This window comes from Mobula birostris, chromosome 22 (assembly GCF_030028105.1).
Source record: "Mobula birostris isolate sMobBir1 chromosome 22, sMobBir1.hap1, whole genome shotgun sequence".
NCBI lineage: Eukaryota > Metazoa > Chordata > Chondrichthyes > Myliobatiformes > Myliobatidae > Mobula > Mobula birostris.
The window spans coordinates 39,049,884-39,068,291 of NC_092391.1; the positions used below are offsets into that span (position 1 = coordinate 39,049,884).

Here is an 18,408-nt window from a genome sequence, read left to right on the forward strand (position 1 = left end):
ACAGAAATGTTGAAAACTATTTGGGGAGAGGATTGAGTCAATAAAGAAGAATTGTACACAGGAGAGTCAGTAACCAGAGGGCAGAGATGCCAAAATGAATCTGTGCAAAAGGGACTGATTTCTTTAACCCAGTGCAGAATGAATATGAGTTATGAACAGTATTTATTACTCTAATGCTGATGTCCCTATGACCATCTAACATTTGAGTGCAATATTGTTGATAGGAAGTTTTGCAAACTGTCCACGAACAGCACAGTGTTACTTGCTCTGTTCCAGCTCAATACGTCTCACGTGTAACAATTTGTATATTATGTAATGAGCCACATTAGTAGTTAAGCATCAATGGGGCATCCAATTTCATACTCAGCAAATTGCTGAGATGCAGATTCCATTCTCCAAATGAGGAATCAGATTAAGTAACAATTGTGCCTGCAAATAGTTTCCAAACTAAATATTCACTTGAAAAGAGAGAGTTTTCAAGTCTAGAGGAAAGAACTGGGGAGTAATCGTTCTCCTCAAAAAATTGCATGGAATTGATAGGCCAAATTGTCTTGCCTTGTGCTGCATCATTTAATGTTTCTAAACTTACAGTTGAGTGCTTAACCTTTTTAAACCAAAAGATGTACATTTTCTCATACACAAGTATTTTCTTTGTTCCCTCAGTCCATCATCAAGGAATCCCACCACCCAGGTCATGCTCTCTTCTCTAGCCGACAGGAAAGTGGTACAGGAGCCTCAGGACCCACACCACCAGGTTCAGGAACAGCTTTTAAGCCTCTTGAACCAAAGGGGATAACTTCACTCAACTTCACTTGCCCCATCACTGAAATGTTTCCACAACCTCTGGACTCACTTTCAAGGACCCTTCATCTCACATTCGTGATATTTATTGCTTACTTATTTTTTATTATTTCTTCTTTCTTTTTGTATTTGTAAAGCTTGTTGTCATTTACACACTGGTTGAATGTCCAAGTTGGCGCAGTCTTTCACTGATTTTTATTATGGTTATTATTCTATTATGCATTTATTTAGTATGCCTGCAAGAAAATGAATCTCAAGGTTGTATACAGTGATATACATGTACATTGATAATAAATTTACTCTGAACTTTGAACTTAATTAACTTCATTGGCTTTACCAGCTATATTAGGTTAAGGTCCAAAATCCAGTTCAATGGTTGTGAACACTCTGATTTAAGGTTAGAGTGGTAGAATCTGGGCGGTGGGGGTGGGGAGAGGTGTTGTAATGAAGAAATGGGGAGAACAAAATCTAATCACTGTAAAATTAGTGTGAATGGGAGCTTGATTGTCAGTACAAAGCTGATAGACAAAATAGCATGTTTTCATATTGTATGACTTCATGACATCATGAGAGATCGGAGCTGTTCTGGGTTTGCTCTAGGATGGTAACCTCCAGACAATACCATATAAAGAATTTCATTTACAATAAGTTTAAAAGAGTTAAAATTGTTTAAAGATTTAAAAAGGAAGATAAGAGATAGCTGGGAGATTTGAAACAATGGAAAGTTCAAGGATATGAGTAGGAGATGGCCAGAAGGAGCTGAAAACAGCACAAGATGAGACAGCTACTAGCAATAAGACTGCAGAACAAAGGCCGTGTACAGTCTTACTTACTTGGGAGGAGAGAGAACCTCTTCTAAAAATTCTTCAATTTTGTTATTATCTGTCTTGAGCTCACCATTGTAGATAAGAAAGGGCAGCTGGCTCCCTGGAGCAATCTCTCTCAACATATCGGGGTACCTTGAGAAAAAGAGATATACATTATAATTCAAGTCAGCTTAAGACCTGAACAAGATACTTCAATAAACGTACACAAAAGAACAAACTGAAATTCAAAAAGATACAATGGTCGAATATATGGTAGATTCACACATAGGCCTGGGTAACATGACTCACTCCTGTTCTCAGTTTGAGAGATTTTATATATTCAGAAGTTCTGATGAAACCCATTCTGGAACTTCAGTTCCTATTTTAAAAGTCTTCTCTCAGCCCTATCAACACAGTCCAGTCTTCTCTTTTCCTTTATATACTGGTTTACTATTTAATGCACTCATACTGTTCCTTTATTTACTCTGTAATAAGTTCCATGGACTAACCACTCCCTCAGTGGCAATGTCTCTTCTCAATCTACTGGTGACCATTTTTTGGCTAAAACACCTAGGTTTGCTCTGTAAATATCTAGTCTGTCAAACATTCATAATTTCAAAGACAAAATCAGAAAATTCTGAAAATACTCACCAGGTCAGACTCACCAGGTCATATTATATAATCCCATAATTATGCTCTTTATGGAATATTTAAAAATTGTCTTACTTAGAATATTTAGTTCCAACTACCTTTGTATGAATCCTTGTTGTCTGATTTGCTATATGGACTGGCAAGCTTGTAATATTGACCCAAAACCGAGATCATCTCAGATTTTTCTTCTCCCCCCCAAAGGCTTTTAAGTTAATGCAGGGTCCATTGATATCATCAAGAACCAGTCTTCAGACGATTTCCACTAAGTATATTGATGCTTACAAGCAGTGACTGGGTTTTGAAATCACAAGGCTCACAAGGTAAACAAAAGACTTTCAGCTGCCTGTAACACTGCAAGGCAGCCACTTGACAGAAGTGGTCTAGAAATCCATCATTATGTTTGGGCACAACATGCTGCAGAAGTGTCAAATGTACAGAATGGGTGGGAACAGGCATGGATAGAGAGAACCAGTGGATGAGCAGGCCACATATTAAAACCACTTGAAACTTGTCCATGTCCAAGTCTAGACTCTTCAACCACAGCAATACTTAAACATGTTTAATTTGTAATGAGAGTGATTCAGATAGATTTGTGCATCGGCTGGGAATAGAGGTTACTCATCAGTGTTCCATTTGGATTTTGCAGGGGCTCCTTGTCTCTAGAGTTCATGAGAGCCTTGAAAAGTTCTAGACAAAGAGTTGAACTCCAGAGCTGAGGTGAGGTTCTCACTCCACTGAATTAACAGAGTGCAGCATCCAGAACCCCTGAACTGAAGTCAACAGGCATCAAGGAAAATAACACTCTAATGCAGGGATCCCTAACCAGGGGCCCATAGACCCCTCGGTTAATGGTAGGAGTCCACAGATTGAAAATGGAACCCCTGCTCTAATGGATCTTAGACAAGGAGTTTGGTTGTGGTTTTTAGAGGTCCATAAAAAAACAAGTTACAGTAATTGCCTTCCTAACCAAGTACAAGTGCAAATTTAATTACCATTCAACCATACACGAATACCTGTGTAAAAGGACTTGTTCAAACCAATTGTAGTTCATATTGGCCTTGTTCAGTTCTATGCTTTATTTCCTGTTCTTGCCCATTTGATCTTGTTGCCGCTTGCTGGGCTGGGGGTTTGGGGTTTGATGTTCTTGTTATTGTTTCTCCATGTGGGCGCTCTTTTAGTTTTTAGGGAAGGGTTGCGGTTTGAGAGTTTTTGTTACTTTTTCTTTTCATGCGTGGAGGTAGTGGGATTGATGTCTTTCTTTCAACTACTTTGATGGTTTTCTATATTTTATGGCTATCTGGAGAAGACAAATCTCAGAGTTGTATTCTACATACACACTTTGATAATAAAACGAACCTTTGAACCTGTGATTTCCCTCAATAAACCAACTGATGGCCACAGTTCTGTGTATGTTTCCCTCTCTCTTGGATTAACAGTCAGTTCCCTAAGACAGCACTCACCTCTTCATATCTACTGTGTTGATGGTGAAGTTGACTCGTTTTAACCAAAGGATCATGAACAGACGCTGGGAGAATGGACAGTTCCCTATGCTCTCACCATCATCGCTGGCCTGCACAGAAAAGATAAGTTTAAAGTTTACTAGCGTGATTTTCCATTTGGATATTGTAAAATATTGATAATCTTTGATGCTGCATCTTTTCGAGAGGTGCAATTCTCATAGAATTTTGTTTTACTACTTCTGGCATTATTATGACACACACAAAAATATAAAGGTAAGTTTTAAAGATGAGGATATATGCAATCAATGGTTGGAGTGAAAACAGAATAAAGTTGGCTGAAGACCACTTGTCACTATCTCAAGTGGACCAGCACATAAATACCGTGGTTACAACAGCAGGTCATATGCTACATATCCTGAGGTGAATGACTCACTTCCTAACACCTCAAGGCCTTTTGATTATCTACAAGGAATGCACACTCTCCACTTGCAGCTCTCTGGAAGCTTGGCAACTTTCAGGATAAACCAGACAACTTATCTGGCTTTGCAGCAGGATTGAGTAAAAGGGAAAAGTGGAAGGCACAGAACATTTGTTCAAGGGGCATTATTAGACCCATTAGTCTTCATCATTAGACACATTACTGACAAAATCTGATCACTTCCAAAAACAAAATCAACAGGTTGTTTTGGTTATTCTTCCCCGTCAGAAACACTCACCTTTAAATTAATGTTGAACCAAGCCATTATCTTAATCACCAAGAATACCACAATAATTTGTCATTTAACTAAAAAATGCAGAGGCCAGATGTGCTATGCATGTGGCAATTAGGTAACACAATGAATTCCTGATGTTGCAAAAAAAAATGTGAGAGCTTGTGTCAGATACACAATAGGTGTATAAAGCAGAATAAAGATAATGCAACAGTGATTATCAAGAACCACCTAAGAAATGGGAAAGGTTTTGATTCAAGTCACTTCCACAGAAGAGCGTGTAATGCCTTTCACATTCCCCAAATATTCCTCATTGCTTTACAGCAAAGAATTACTTCTGAAAAATTTATTTACATTTAATGCGGAAATGCAATGGGTGACATTCAAATAAAGCTCACTGTTTTATGATTTTGCTATGTTTCACTATTAAAACTTTACAAAAGCACAATATTTAATAAACACAGATTGTGCAGATGCTGGAAATCCGGTTGTGAGGAAGGTTCTCGGCGTGCGCCTCAAATAACCTCTGACAACCAAGTCTAGATCCTGGCCTTCATGTGTGGCTTAGCTGTTAAGCCCAGCTGAACCATTTCTACTGACAGAAGAATGGGCAAAGGCGAGTTACTAATGCCTTAAAACCAGTCACTTCAAGTGGATGGGGCTCATCGGCCATGGTTGACAGCTTATCTAGGAGAAGGAAAGCTCTGCTCTCAAACCTCCGCTGCCTTGCAGCTATACCCATTCATGGGGATGACTTCAGGAGTAAGTCCCAAGGGAAAAATTCAGAGCTGGAATCCTTAAGGTAGTCCTACATTGAGTTCAATGCTGACAGGCAACTCTTATAAGGCTGCTGGTACCAAACTGTATCAGTCTCTGCTGTTCCTTTGGGTTCAACAGATGCATGGAGAAGGGGAGCTTACTACATGGGCAACAGCTTGCTCTCCATATCGTACTGCCCAGGCTTGTGAATCTAGACAGCTGGGACACAATATCCATGGTCGACTCTGACCAACGGAGGCCCTCACCTCATTCATAACAGAAAGCTTTCAATTAATTTGCAAATGGTCTTACTTTAATTCAGTTTTTTTTTAAAGAATCCTAGATTCCAAAATAGCTAGAGAACTCAGCCAACAAACAGACACTGCTTACATTAATGAAAGTAACATAAAATCTGTTCTTGGAGAAACTTGGATTCTTAGACAAATGACAAATCTCATTGGAAAGGATCGATGGCTTACACCGGGAAACAAGCAGTGGACTGATACATAAATATCAGTCTCTGGGGATTTGAGTTTAAGTCCCAACTAAAAGGCAACCAAAAATGTATTAATTCTGGTCCAAATTCTCCTCTGTCAAATGTAAGCATATATAATCCTGCCTATACCCATTTTCCTAGATGCTTCTCTCTAAAGTTACATCATTGTCATCTCATAATTTATGCTGGACTAATCTCACTATATGGTCTAAATGCTTACATTTTCTGTTCAATATGCTATGTTTATTATTTGTCACATGTGCTGAGGAACAGTGAAACACATTGTTTTGCATGTTATCCATACAAAACTCTGATCCCAAACCTGCGCTGCCTTGTGTCTATACCCACTCATGGGTAAGGCTTCGGGACTAAACCCCCGAGGGAAATACCCAGAGCTAGAGTCCCTATGGCAGTCCTACATTGAGTTCAACGCTGACCGGCAACTCTGATGACACTGCTGGTGCCAAACTGTATCGGTCTCTGCTGTCCCTTTGGGTTCATCAGATGAGTGGAGAGGATGAGCTTGCTACAAGGGCTGCAACTTGCTCTCCATATTGTACTACTCAAGCTTGTGTATCTAGACACCTAGGACACAACTTCCACGGTCAACTCTGACTGACAGTGGCCTCACTCATGTACAGGTAAATTTATCACACAGTACATTGAGGTAATACAAGGGAAAACAACAATAGAATGTGAAGTAAAGTTACATTTAGGTCACAAGGATGAATGCAGTCAATTGATAGGTTGAGAAACAAATACAACTGGCTGAAGACTCCCTGTCAATCGTTCAAGTGGGCCATCCACATAACTACTGTGGCCACAATAGCAAGTCAGAAGCTACATATCCTGTGGTGAATGACTCACTTCCTAATACCTCAAGGTCTTTCTATCATCTACAAGGCATGTCAGGAATGTAATGGAACCAACGTGAGACCAAGAGTCAGTCTTATCGTACAATGGGGCTGTTCAATATTGGTGAGCACACCCTTTTACAGCGCAAGTGACAAGGGTTCAATTCCCACCGCTGCCTATAAGAAGATTACACATTCTCCCCGTGACCATGTGGGTTTCCTTCCACTGTCCAAAGAGGTACTGATTGGCAAGTTAATTGGTCATTGTAAATTGTCCTATGATTAGGCTAGCATTAAGCTGGGGGATTGCTGGGCAACACAGATCAGAGGGCCTATTCCACACTGTATCTCAATAAATAAACAGACAACAGTGGGATGGAAGCTGTCCTTGAGGCTGTTGTATCTTCTGCCCGTCGGGAGGGGAGAGGGGTCTTTGATTATATTGGTTGTTTTACTGAGGCAATGAGAAGCCGAAAGCCGCTAATGGCAGACTCTCCTGTTCCTGCTCACTAGGTTTAAACATTGCAGTTACAGTGATCCAAGTGTAGTTCTCAATGAGAAATTAGCTTCTTACAGCAGCTAAAAGTACATTATAAAATAAGTTAACAAACTTAACATAAATAACATACACAACAAGATAAACAAAACAAAATTTTAGGCAGAAGGGTAGGTACTCTAACAAATCATGAAGTGAAAGCTATTTATTATATTTTCCTGCACTGTTTTGTGCACTTTATGTAGTCCTGTGTAGGTCTCTAGTCTAGTGTAGTTTTTTGTGTTGCTTTACGCAGTCTAGTGTCGCCTTGTGCTGTCTCACTTAGTCTAGTATAGTTTTGTGTTGTTTCATGTAGCACCATGGTCCTGGAGGAATGTTGTTTCGTTTTTACTGTGTACTGTACCAGCAGCTTATGGTCGAAATGACAATAAAAAGTGACTTGAGAAGTTTTTTTTCAGTATGAAAATGCACAAGTTTGCTTAGTTATCGGACTGCTACTGTTGAAAGTTAGAAACAAAATTGCATCCATACAGCAGACACTTTGATGGTATCAAGTTGTAGTCAATTATTTTTTCCCATTTAACACAAGCTTAAAATGATCAAAACCCTGCAAATATCAGAGCCCAAAAAATGCATTCAATAAACTTTACTGAAGTTCTTTAAAGAATCCAGGTCATACTTGAACACTACATTAGGCATGTATCCTGTGCTCTGGAATGCTTTTCATTCTTGCATTTAATTTAAGTAGAAAATATAAAGTAGCTTAGAGCAAACATAAGAGTGCATATTTAAAAGCATCCTAATCTACAAGACTAAAAGAATTACTTTGGTGTCAGCTGCAACTTGTTAAATATCCTAGCAATAGTAGGGTTAACCACCTACTATTGTCTACTCTGAACAAGAACAGCTGAAGGATATGCGTTTGAGGGCTGTAAATGAACTATACAGGTGGAAGACTGTTTTAAGAATTAGATAGATAGATGTAGATGGGTTCCAGTGAACAGGAAAACCAGAACTTCAATAGTCGTTCGGCAAAGTAAAAACATTGGCTGGAAACTATGCAAGTTATCCCAATACATTGTTAAGACAAACAGCAGCAATGCATTTAAAAGGAACTTTTGACAAGCAGGGCGAGGATCAAATGACTAGATACTGACAGGCTTACTTGGGTAGACAACCACCTTTAGCACAGACAAAGATCAGATAGGCTCAATTCTTTTCTGTTGTAAATTCAAGGAATTAAGTTGTGGCCCTCAGGTCTGCGTTAAAAATGAAATCACTTGCAGGTTTTATTTTAATTACTGTCAGTCATAACCATATCCCATGCTCAATACAGAACGATCAACCTAAAATGCCAGCAGCACTGACAGGGAGGACTGTATGTCTGTTGGTACATCAGCTCCTATTCCTCACTTTCAAGGGCTCTTCATCTGATGTTCTCAATATTTATTGCTTGTTTATTTATATTTGCATTTGCACAGTTTGTTGTCTTCTGCACTTTGATGGAACATCCCAGTTGGATGGTCTTTCATTGATTCTGCTATAGTTACCATTCCATTGACTTGTTGAGTATGCCCACTAGAAAGTGAATCTCAGGGTTGTATATGGTGACATACTTGTACTTTGGTAAGAAAATTTGGTTTGAACTTAAAAGACTCTTAAGTCTTCTTAAGTATCACTATTATTGAAATCAAGCCCCACAAGTGATACTGAGAAATTATACTACTCAATTAGTTATTGTCCCAAATAGTTTGGCCCACCTTCTTTTCTCAAAATTAACAAGGCTTCATCTCTACTCCTTTTGGTTTCAACAGATAAGTCTCAGTAAGGACTGAGGATCACCACACTGCAACATCTTATCACATAAAATCATATGGAACATCCTATAGCAATCTCCCTACAGTAGTGTTATCTGCCATCACTCATCTACATTGTGAAGTCTCAAAAACACTACTTAGCTCGTAAAGTTGCAGATTCAGTCAGATTCAGCAGACCTGGAAGAAAGTGGAGGGGTATAACAAGCAATAAATGGTATCTGTTTTCACTATAGGTACTATTTTCCTGTTTATTTTAAGTGAAGCTTAGAAATGTTGATGGGTAGTGAAAGCAACTGGACTTTTAAACAACACACAAAAAACATTGGAGGACCTCAACAAGTCAAGTAGCATCTATGGAGGGGAATAAACAGTTGATGTTTTAAGCAGAGACCCTTCATCAATCCAGTATTTTGAGTGTGTTGCTCAAGTTTTCCAGCATCTACACAATCCTGTGTTACGACCATATTGAATTTTTAGCTATTAGTTTCATGGTGAATTTCTCCAAAAATTTACCCTGGTTTCTTTAAAAAGTAAATTTTATTTGTGTTTGCTTAAGTGCGAAATCTTGGCAAGAAAGCACATTATTAGAATTAAACGTTCTTGTGATGCTACCGAATTAATATTTAACAGAGTTTCAACAAAAACCTGAAATTGGTAGCTGCAATTATCAATTCACATGATCATGATGGCACAGTAGTGTAGTGGTTAGCACAATGATTTACCAATGAAACCAATGACCCGGGTTCAATTTCCCTGCTGCCTGTAAGGAGTTTGTACATTCTCCCTGTGACCGCATGGGTTTCCTCCGGGTGCTCCAGTTTCCTCCCACAGTCCAAATACATACCAGTTGGTAGAGCAATTGAACATTGTAAATCGCCCTGTGACAAGGCCAGGATTAAACCAGGGGATTGCTGAGTGGTGTGGCTCAAAGAGCCAGAAGGGAGGGAGAGAGGGTGGATGGGCTGGCTGTCTGGAAGGAGGGGAGAGGAAGGAAGTGAGAGGACGGAACATTAATAAATAATTAAGTGACATGGTTCCAAGATTCTCCAGGGACAGATAATTAAATTAAGGTTACTCAAGGACAAACCAGGTATGATGATATGTCAAAGAACGTCACTTTGCAACAGCTTCAGATTGAATCAAGCACCATTAGAAGAACAAGGAAAGGCTTGTAACATGGTCACAATATCTGAAATCATTAACAGTCAGATTCCCAGTCTGGCCTCCGTATATGACTAGTGAAGGAAAATACCCATAGCTGATCATGATCACAGGTAAAAGTCAATAGACCAAAAGTTAAAAAATGACTCCTCCCAGAGAGCCACAACCATGTCATAGGGTTTGGAGGCTTATGTGCCTCAATGACCCAGAGAGCTATTCTGGCTAGAGTCAGGACTTTGTGTTTTGGCTCTTGGTAGGGTCATCCATGCCAATCAGGTCGAAGGGTAGAGGTCAGACTAAGAGTGGTCCACTGGTCCTCCAGCCCACCAGGTTTGGGGGTTCAGCTCAGAACCACAGCCCTGACTGGTCAAAAAAAATTGTTATGGAAACAGCAATGAAGAATCCTTCTCTATCAATGTGTGATAGTATGGATTGACAGAGAAAGAGGACCTTCATTGCTATCCTAAACACCAGCAGTATAATGGGCAGTAAGTAATAAATGATTCAAAGTAGAGCAGCACCTCCTATCGCCTGCCAGCTAGTACTCCTTCCCCTTCCCCTCCATCTTATACTAGCTCTTTCCTTCTTCCTTTTCAGTCCCGATGAAGGGTCACAGGCCGAAACATTAAATACTTATTTTTCTCCATACATGCTGCCTGACCTGCTGAGTCTCTGCAACGTTTTGTGTGTGTAACTTTAGCTAGAAACAGCAGTACAGGATTCAAAGAGAATGGATAAGTTATTGAAAGAACTGGAATCAAATCCAATGGTGAAAGTTCATTGAATGCATCGGTGTGTGGATATATCCCATTCGGTGTGCTTATGTGTATAGATTTCAGTGTTTTTGTGTATATTGTGTAAATTTCTCTGTGTGTAGGTACACAGGTGTATGTTTCAGTGTGCATGTATGTGTGTGTACATCTGCTGATGGCATAGCTGTCTGTAAGGAGCTTGTACATTCTCCCCAATGAGACTGCTTGGGTTTCATCCAGTTACTCCAGTTTCCTCTAATATTCCAAAGACATATGGGTTAGGGTAGGTAAATTGTGGGCATGCTATGTTGGTAAGCATGGCAGTGCTTGCCAGCTGACCCAGCACATTAATCAGACAGCATTGGTCATTGACACAAATGACACACCTCACTGTATGTTTTGATGTTTCGATGTACATGTGACAAATAAAGCTAATGTTTTTTTTTGAATGTGCGTTTGAGCATGTGCATGCATGCTGAATTTCGGTGGAACCAGTTGGAGGTACAGGCACTGACTGGTTAAGCAGGCATGGCCTCTGCTCTCGCCGACAGCTGTTGTGCTCTTCACTAAGCCCACTACTGAACAAACCAGGCCTTTGACTGCTACTCTTGTCCGAAGCAGTGATGAAGACTGCAAGCTGCAGCCATGGAGGGTAAATGAGCAAAGTTGCCCAGGGATTAGTCCTGCCTGCTCTCAACACCTTCGGGAGGTGGTATTCAGATTAAAGACCCTTGTCATCCAGGAAACTGTCTTTGCTTTACTACCATTGGGGAGGAGGTACAGAAGCCAGAAGACCCATACCCAATATTTTCAGAACAGCTTCTTCCCCTTCATCATCAGATATCCGAAAGGTCCATGAACACTACCTCAATGTATGTATTTTGCACTATTCTATAACTTAAAGGAATTTTTAAGTTTTCCACGGAACTGCAGCAAAATAACAAACTTCATGACATGTCAATGATAAACCTGATTTTGTTTCTCCAGCCTGCCAGCTTTTCCATCACAGCCTTTTCTTTGGGACCAGTTCCAAGGCTGGATCAGGCTTACAGCATCAGTACTTTTTTATTTTAAACATATATTTTATTCAGTGTATACACATTAAATACAATCAGGGCAACACGCACAGAATAAAAATTGCTGAAGGAACTCAGCAGATCAGGCAGCGTTTTTGGAAATAACAGACACTTGATGTTGTTTCGGGCAGAGACTCTTTTCCAAGACTGGAAAGAAAGGGCGTAGATGCCAGAATAAAAAGGTCAGGGGAGGGAAATGAGGATTAACTAGAAGGTATTAGATGAAGCCAGCTGGGTGAGGTACATAAAGGGCTAGAGATGAAGAAATTCGATAGGAGAGTGGACAATGGGAGAAAGGGAAAAATGAGAGGCATCGGGGGGAGATCATAGGCACAAGGGGAAGGGGTAAAAGGCCAGTGTGTGGAATAAATGTGCTTGGTGGTAGAATCCCATTGAAGGTAGCAACTTCTGCCATCTTCAATGGGATCCTACCACCAAACACATCTTTACCTTCTCCTCACTCTCTGCTTTCCACAGGGCTCCCTCCATGATTCTCTTGACCATTCATCCCTTCCCACTAATCTCCCTCCTGGCACGTATCTCTGAAAGCAACAGAAATGCTCCACCTGCCCATTCACCCCCTCCCTGTCCTCTATTCAGGGCCACAAACAGTCCTTCCAGGTGAGGCAACACTTCACTTGCGAAGCTTTTGGGGGTCGTCTACTGTATCTGGTGCTCCTCCTCTACAATGTGGCCTCCTCTACATTGGTGAGACCCCACATAAATAAAGGGACCACTTTGCTGAGCGCCTCCGTTCCATCTGCTAAAAGCGGAATTCTGTGGTAGCGAAACATTTTAAATCCTATCCTCATTCCTGTTCCAACTCATCAATCTATGGGCTTCCTCTTTTGTCATAATGAGGCCACTCTCTGGGAGGAAGAGCAACACCATATATTCCGTCTAGGTAGTCTCCAACCTAATGGAATGTACATCAATTTCTCATTCCGGTAATTTTCTCCCTCCCCCTTCCCTCTTCTTCTATTAACCACTTTAGCCTCTGACCTCTTCTCCTCACTTGCCCATCACATCCCCCTGGTGCCCCTCCTCCTTCCCTTTCTGCCATGGTCCACTCTCTTTTCCTATCAGATTTCTTCATCTCCAGCCCTTTACCTTTCCTACCCACCTGGTTTCATCTATTACCTTCTAACTAGTCCTCCTTCCTCCCCCCCCCCCCCACCTTTTTATTTATTCAGGTGTCTTCCTCCTTCCTTTCTGGCCCTGAGGAATGGTCTCAGCCTGAAATGTCAGCTGTTTATTTATTCCCATAGATGCTGTCTAACCTGCTAAGTGCTTTAGCAATTTTTGTGTGTGTCACTCTGAATTTCCAGCATCTGCAGAATCTCCCATTTAAAATACAAATCAGAATGCTGAGATACATCCTCAGATGCGCTGTGACACATCTTCCTAATCTGACATAACATGACGTCATTGGGTGTGCCAGGTCCTTCAACAGAAGACACCCTCGCCCAGGTGACCCAGCCAAGGGTTGATCAGGCCCTGGCTTGTGTCCCAGCAGCACTAGTTCTACCCTTTGATCCACAGCCATCAGGAAACTTGCTCAGCAGCCACAGCCTTCATTTATATTCATCTCACCATCAATTTAATGCATTTCCTTTCAAAGCTAGTCATGTTATCTTATTGAATAATGCCTCCCTGAGCTGTTTCAGAGGCTGTTACATATGGCCCGGCCCTCAGTATCCACTTGTAGAGGGACCAGAGACTGGTCCATCTCTGTAAAGCCTTTGTGGTAGGTACACTGGATTCAATGTGTCCTTCAACAAGCATTCTTCCATCCTGGATTGTGCCAGTCAGTTGTATTTGCTTATGGACAACAGAAACGGAACACTGGAATAGTGCAGTAGATCAGGTGCTTGAAATTAATGGAAACTGCATGCTTTCGGCATTACTTCCTCCTTTCAAATATTGTGGTATATTTGCAGCTTGGGTTGGCTATTTGGAAGCTTGGTTAACCACCGAGCTTGGTAAAATGTTTCCAGATGGAGGAGGACACCATTTCAACTGGGCAACAGCCAGAGTGTTGACTCAAGGAAGAACAAGAACAAGAATTTCTAGAAGCGTGGTTCACTACAGAGGGACCCATCAAGAAACACATTGACATAAATCTGGTATATGAAGCCTTATGCAGAAAAGCGAAACAATGATGTCAACAATTAATTATTCGCCAATAATCTTGGGATCTGGACAGTAAAGTAAACACTTCCAAAGGGCCTCCCCCGAAGCTAGGCCAATCAGAAACTCCTACTACTAAATTGTTCACTGTCTTGTATCAACCAACCAGATCACAACATCTAATCAATATCCATTCAGACCCCGAGGAGCATATAAGCCAGCATTCTGAGGAGACAACATCCTCAACTGTGCCCTGATGTTGGTTTCTTGATTGGAGCCGAAATGTCTGCAAACATTTTGCCAAGCTTGGCAATTAACCAAACTTCCAAATCATAGTCTCCTTTTATTATTCCAACTAGGACGGCTCCACTATTGCTTAAAATCATAATTCTGTTCTGCATTTATGCTATATATAATTTCTGATCACCTTTGTGGGAAGTAAACTTGCCCTCCCTCAATCTCGGTTGCTTGTTTTTGCAATTGCATAATTGTACCATAGATACTACACACAGGAATGAAATTGCACCTTTCCATTGACAACATGCAACACTAAGGAGTACAATGTCCATATTGTAAACCGCATGGCCCAAAAGAATTCCTCATGTATCAGTAAATGTCTCTCAATAAACTTATAACAATATGAACATTAATTTGTTAGAGCAAAACCAGCAAGAATTTAGAAAAGATCATACTGATAGTCAGGAGCCAAACAGATGGTGCTCTTTCTAAATATCATTCATTAAGTTAATAGCCCATGTAATCAGCTATGCATGCTTAGCAATCCAATACAATAACCACAGAAGCTTCCTTTACTTTACTAAACATTTTTCTGTAATACACACCCACATCGCTCTTACCCTGGGTGCCATGCCAATCATATTTTTACTGCCTTTTTTAATTCTAGTCATTCTTCAGCTAGTATGATGCTATCTAAAGTTGAAGAATAATACTGCAAATGTCAGTAGGATGAAGCAGAAATAGCTGGAAATACTTCACAGGTCAGATAGCATCTGTGATGGGATCAAAATATTCATATTTCTGGTCAATGATCAAGATAGATTGACTCAGTTACATTTCAACGGTGCTGCCCCTTTGAATATCAATCCCCGATTTAATTGTTACGTGCAAGAATATCACCTAAGGTCCACAAACTTGCAACTATAGATGACTTGTACCACTCTGGATATCAAAGCGAGCCAAAACCTCGCGAAAGTGAGCAAATCATTAAAACAAAGGTGGATAGTGTTTGCCCTGGCAGAAATACGTGCAAATAAATATGATAAGGAGTAAATGTGCACTGCAAGGAAGGAAAATTTACTGGGCAGATTTAGAAAGTGCTTGGGAATAGCTCCAAATGCACTCAGTGACACTTTATCAGGTACCTTCTCCACCTGATAAAGTGGCCACTAAGTATATGTTTGTGGTCTTGTGCTAATGTAGCCCAGTTGTCAACTGGTTCAATATGTTGTGTTCAGAGATGCTCTTCTGCACACCACCATTGTATCTCATGGTTATTTGAGTTACTGTTGCCTTCCTGTCAGCTTGAACTAGTCTGACCATTCTCCTCTGACCTCTCTCATTAACAAGGCGCTTTCGCCCACAGAACTGTCGCTCACTGGGTGCCATTTTGTTTCTGGCACCATTCGCTGTAAACTTATGCATTGTTGTGCGTGAAAACCCCAGGAGATCAGTTTCTGAGATGCTCAATCTAGCCTGACTGGAACCAGCAATCATTCCATGGTCAAAATCACTTAGATTACATTTCTTCCCCATTCTGATGCTTGGTCTGAACAACAAATGAACATCTTGGCTGTACACATAAAAGTTGCTGGTGAACGCAGCAGGCCAGGCAGCATCTCTAGGAAGAGGTGCAGCCGACGTTTCAGGCCGAGACCTTTCGTCAAGACTAACTGAAGGAAGAGTGAGTAAGGGATTTGAAAGTTGGAGGGGGAGGGGGAGATCCAAAATGATAGGAGAAGACAGGAGGGGGAGGGATGGAGCCAGGAGCTGGACAGGTGATAGGCAAAAGGGATACGAGAGGATCATGGGACAGGAGGTCCGGGAAGAAAGACAAGGGGGGTGGGGACCCAGAGGATGGGCAAGGGGTATATTCAGAGGGAGAAAAAGGAGTGTGAGAGAAAGAATATGTGTATAAAAATAAGTAACAGATGGGGTCCGAGGGGGAGGTGGGGCATTAGCAAAGTCGCTGTTCATGCCATCAGGTTGGAGGCTACCCAGACGGAATATAAGGTGTTGTTCCTCCAACCTGAGTGTGGCTTCATCTTTACAGTAGAGGAGGCTGTGGATAGACATGTCAGAATGGCAATGGGATGTGGAATTAAAATGTGTGGCCACTAGGAGATCCTGCTTTCTCTGGCGGACAGAGCGTAGGTGTTCAGCAAAGCCGTCTCCCAGTCTGCGTCGGGTCTCACCAATATATAAAAGGCCACATCGGGAGCACCGGACGCAGTATATCACCCCAGCCGACTCACAGGTGAAGTGTTGCCTCACCTGGAAGGACTGTTTGGGGCCCTGAATGGTGGTAAGGGAGGAAGTGTAAGGGCATGTGTAGCACTTGTTCCACTTACACGGATAAGTGCCAGGAGGAAGATCAGTGGGGAGGGATGGGGGGGACGAATGGACAAGGGAATGTCCGCCAGAGAAAGCAGAATCTCCCAGTGGCCACATATTTTAATTCCACATCCCATTCCCATTCTGACATGTCTATACACGGCCTCCTCTACTGTAAAGATGAAGCCACACTCAGGTTGGAGGAACAACACCTTATATTCCGTCTGGGTAGCCTCCAACCTGATGGCATGAACATCGACTTCTCTAACTTCCACTAATGCCCCACCTCCCCCTCGTACCCCATCTGTTACTTACTTTTATACACACATTCTTTCTCTCACTCTCCGTTTTCTCCCTCTGTCCCTCTGAATATATCCCTTGCCCATCCTCTGGGTCCCCCCCACCTTGTCTTTCTTCCCAGTCCTCCTGTCCCATGATCCTCTTCTATCCCTTTTGCCTATCACCTGTCCAGCTCTTGGCTTCATCCCTCCCCCTCCTGTCTTCTCCTATCATTTTGGATCTCCCCCTCCCCCTCCAACTTTCAAATCCCTTACTCACTCTTCCTTCAGTTAGTCCTGACGAAGGGTCTCGGCCTGAAACGTCGACTGCACCTCTTCCTAGAGATGCTGCCTGGCCTGCTGCGTTCACCAGCAACTTTGATGTGTGTTGCTTGAATTTCCAGCATCTGCAGAATTCCTGTTGTTAACATCTTGGCTGTGCCCGCCTGTTTTTATACATTGAGTTACTGTCACATAATTTGCCTACTAGCTATTAACAAGTTTGTGTACAGGTGTACCAAATAAATGGGTCACTAAGTATACATCAACTTTAATATTTAGTTGCTGGGTCAAAACCGGAGTGGCACCTGTCGATGCGAAATAGGCACCCACAAAATAAATGCGAGCCCGCAAGAGGTTTCTGTAAAACTTGAGAGAACCCCACGGAGATCGTTTAAAAGAAATAAAGTTAAGGGCTTATACATTGGTAGAGGTGACGACTGACTGTGGATAGTTTAGACAAACAGAAATTATTTAACCAAGGTGGGACAGAAAATAAGGGCGTAAATGAGAAACGATCAAATGAAACACACCTATTACAGAAAACTAAAAGATTGGTCAGGAAGGGACAATCAGAACGTTTGGTTCATCTCGTAGACTTTACATTTAAAATTTAAGGTGAAGCATATTACTCTCCGAGATTCCAAATAAAATCTAAGACTAGAAGTAGTTCGGAAAGGTCTGATAATGCTTTTTACAAATGTTTCTCAATTTTGTCACGGACCTGTTTGAATAGGAGTTAACGTCAGTTAATTATCGCGCCGCCGGAAGTAAGCTGCAAGCTCTGACAACTTTACCTTAATGAACAGCTCGATCTTGGGTTCCGCGGCCATCGTTTTCACTTGCCAAGCCAACAGCCGGAGACCTCACGCGTTTGGCCCTTTAAACGTGTCTTCCAGACCACGCCCCACTGTCAGGAAAGATTCAGACTTGCGAGGTTGCCCTACTTTCACCTGGTGCGCAGGCAAAACTCGCCCCACCCTCTAGTGGTCTCAATCTCTGCAGAAGCAACTCGATGGCCTGCTCTTCGGCATGGAACACACCAAATTACCTTAGCTGTTGCCGAACAGTGTGAATATAACATTGCCAACCAGAAATTAAGAGGGTGTGACAGGCGACAAATGGTAACACCCCTCCTCCCAATCTGCTTGTACTATATTTAACATATTAAACAATTTTTAAAAATTAAATATAACTTAAAGAATCAAATAGAAGATTCCTGAATAGGTGTGTAATCCAAGCTCCAGCCCAAGTATACACTGTACTTCCAGAAGAAGACGGGTATAAACTGTGTCACTGACAGCAGCAATA

The 18,408-nt window shown here is 41.5% G+C and overlaps 1 protein-coding gene across 1 annotated transcript in view; it reads right to left on the reverse strand.

Moving 5' to 3' along the window:
- LOC140186357 (chloride intracellular channel protein 4-like) overlaps positions 1-17,972 on the reverse strand; it is a 32,682-nt gene extending 14,710 nt beyond the window's left edge. Inside the window, exons 1-3 of the mRNA XM_072240522.1 lie at positions 17,895-17,972; positions 3,719-3,828; positions 1,635-1,760 (exon numbers count right to left, since the gene is read on the reverse strand). Of these exons, the coding sequence (XP_072096623.1) occupies positions 1,635-1,760; positions 3,719-3,828; positions 17,895-17,930 (272 nt within the window). The 5' untranslated portion in view covers positions 17,931-17,972. The remainder of the gene's footprint in view (positions 1-1,634; positions 1,761-3,718; positions 3,829-17,894) is intronic.
- Positions 17,973-18,408: the final 436 nt, after the last annotated feature.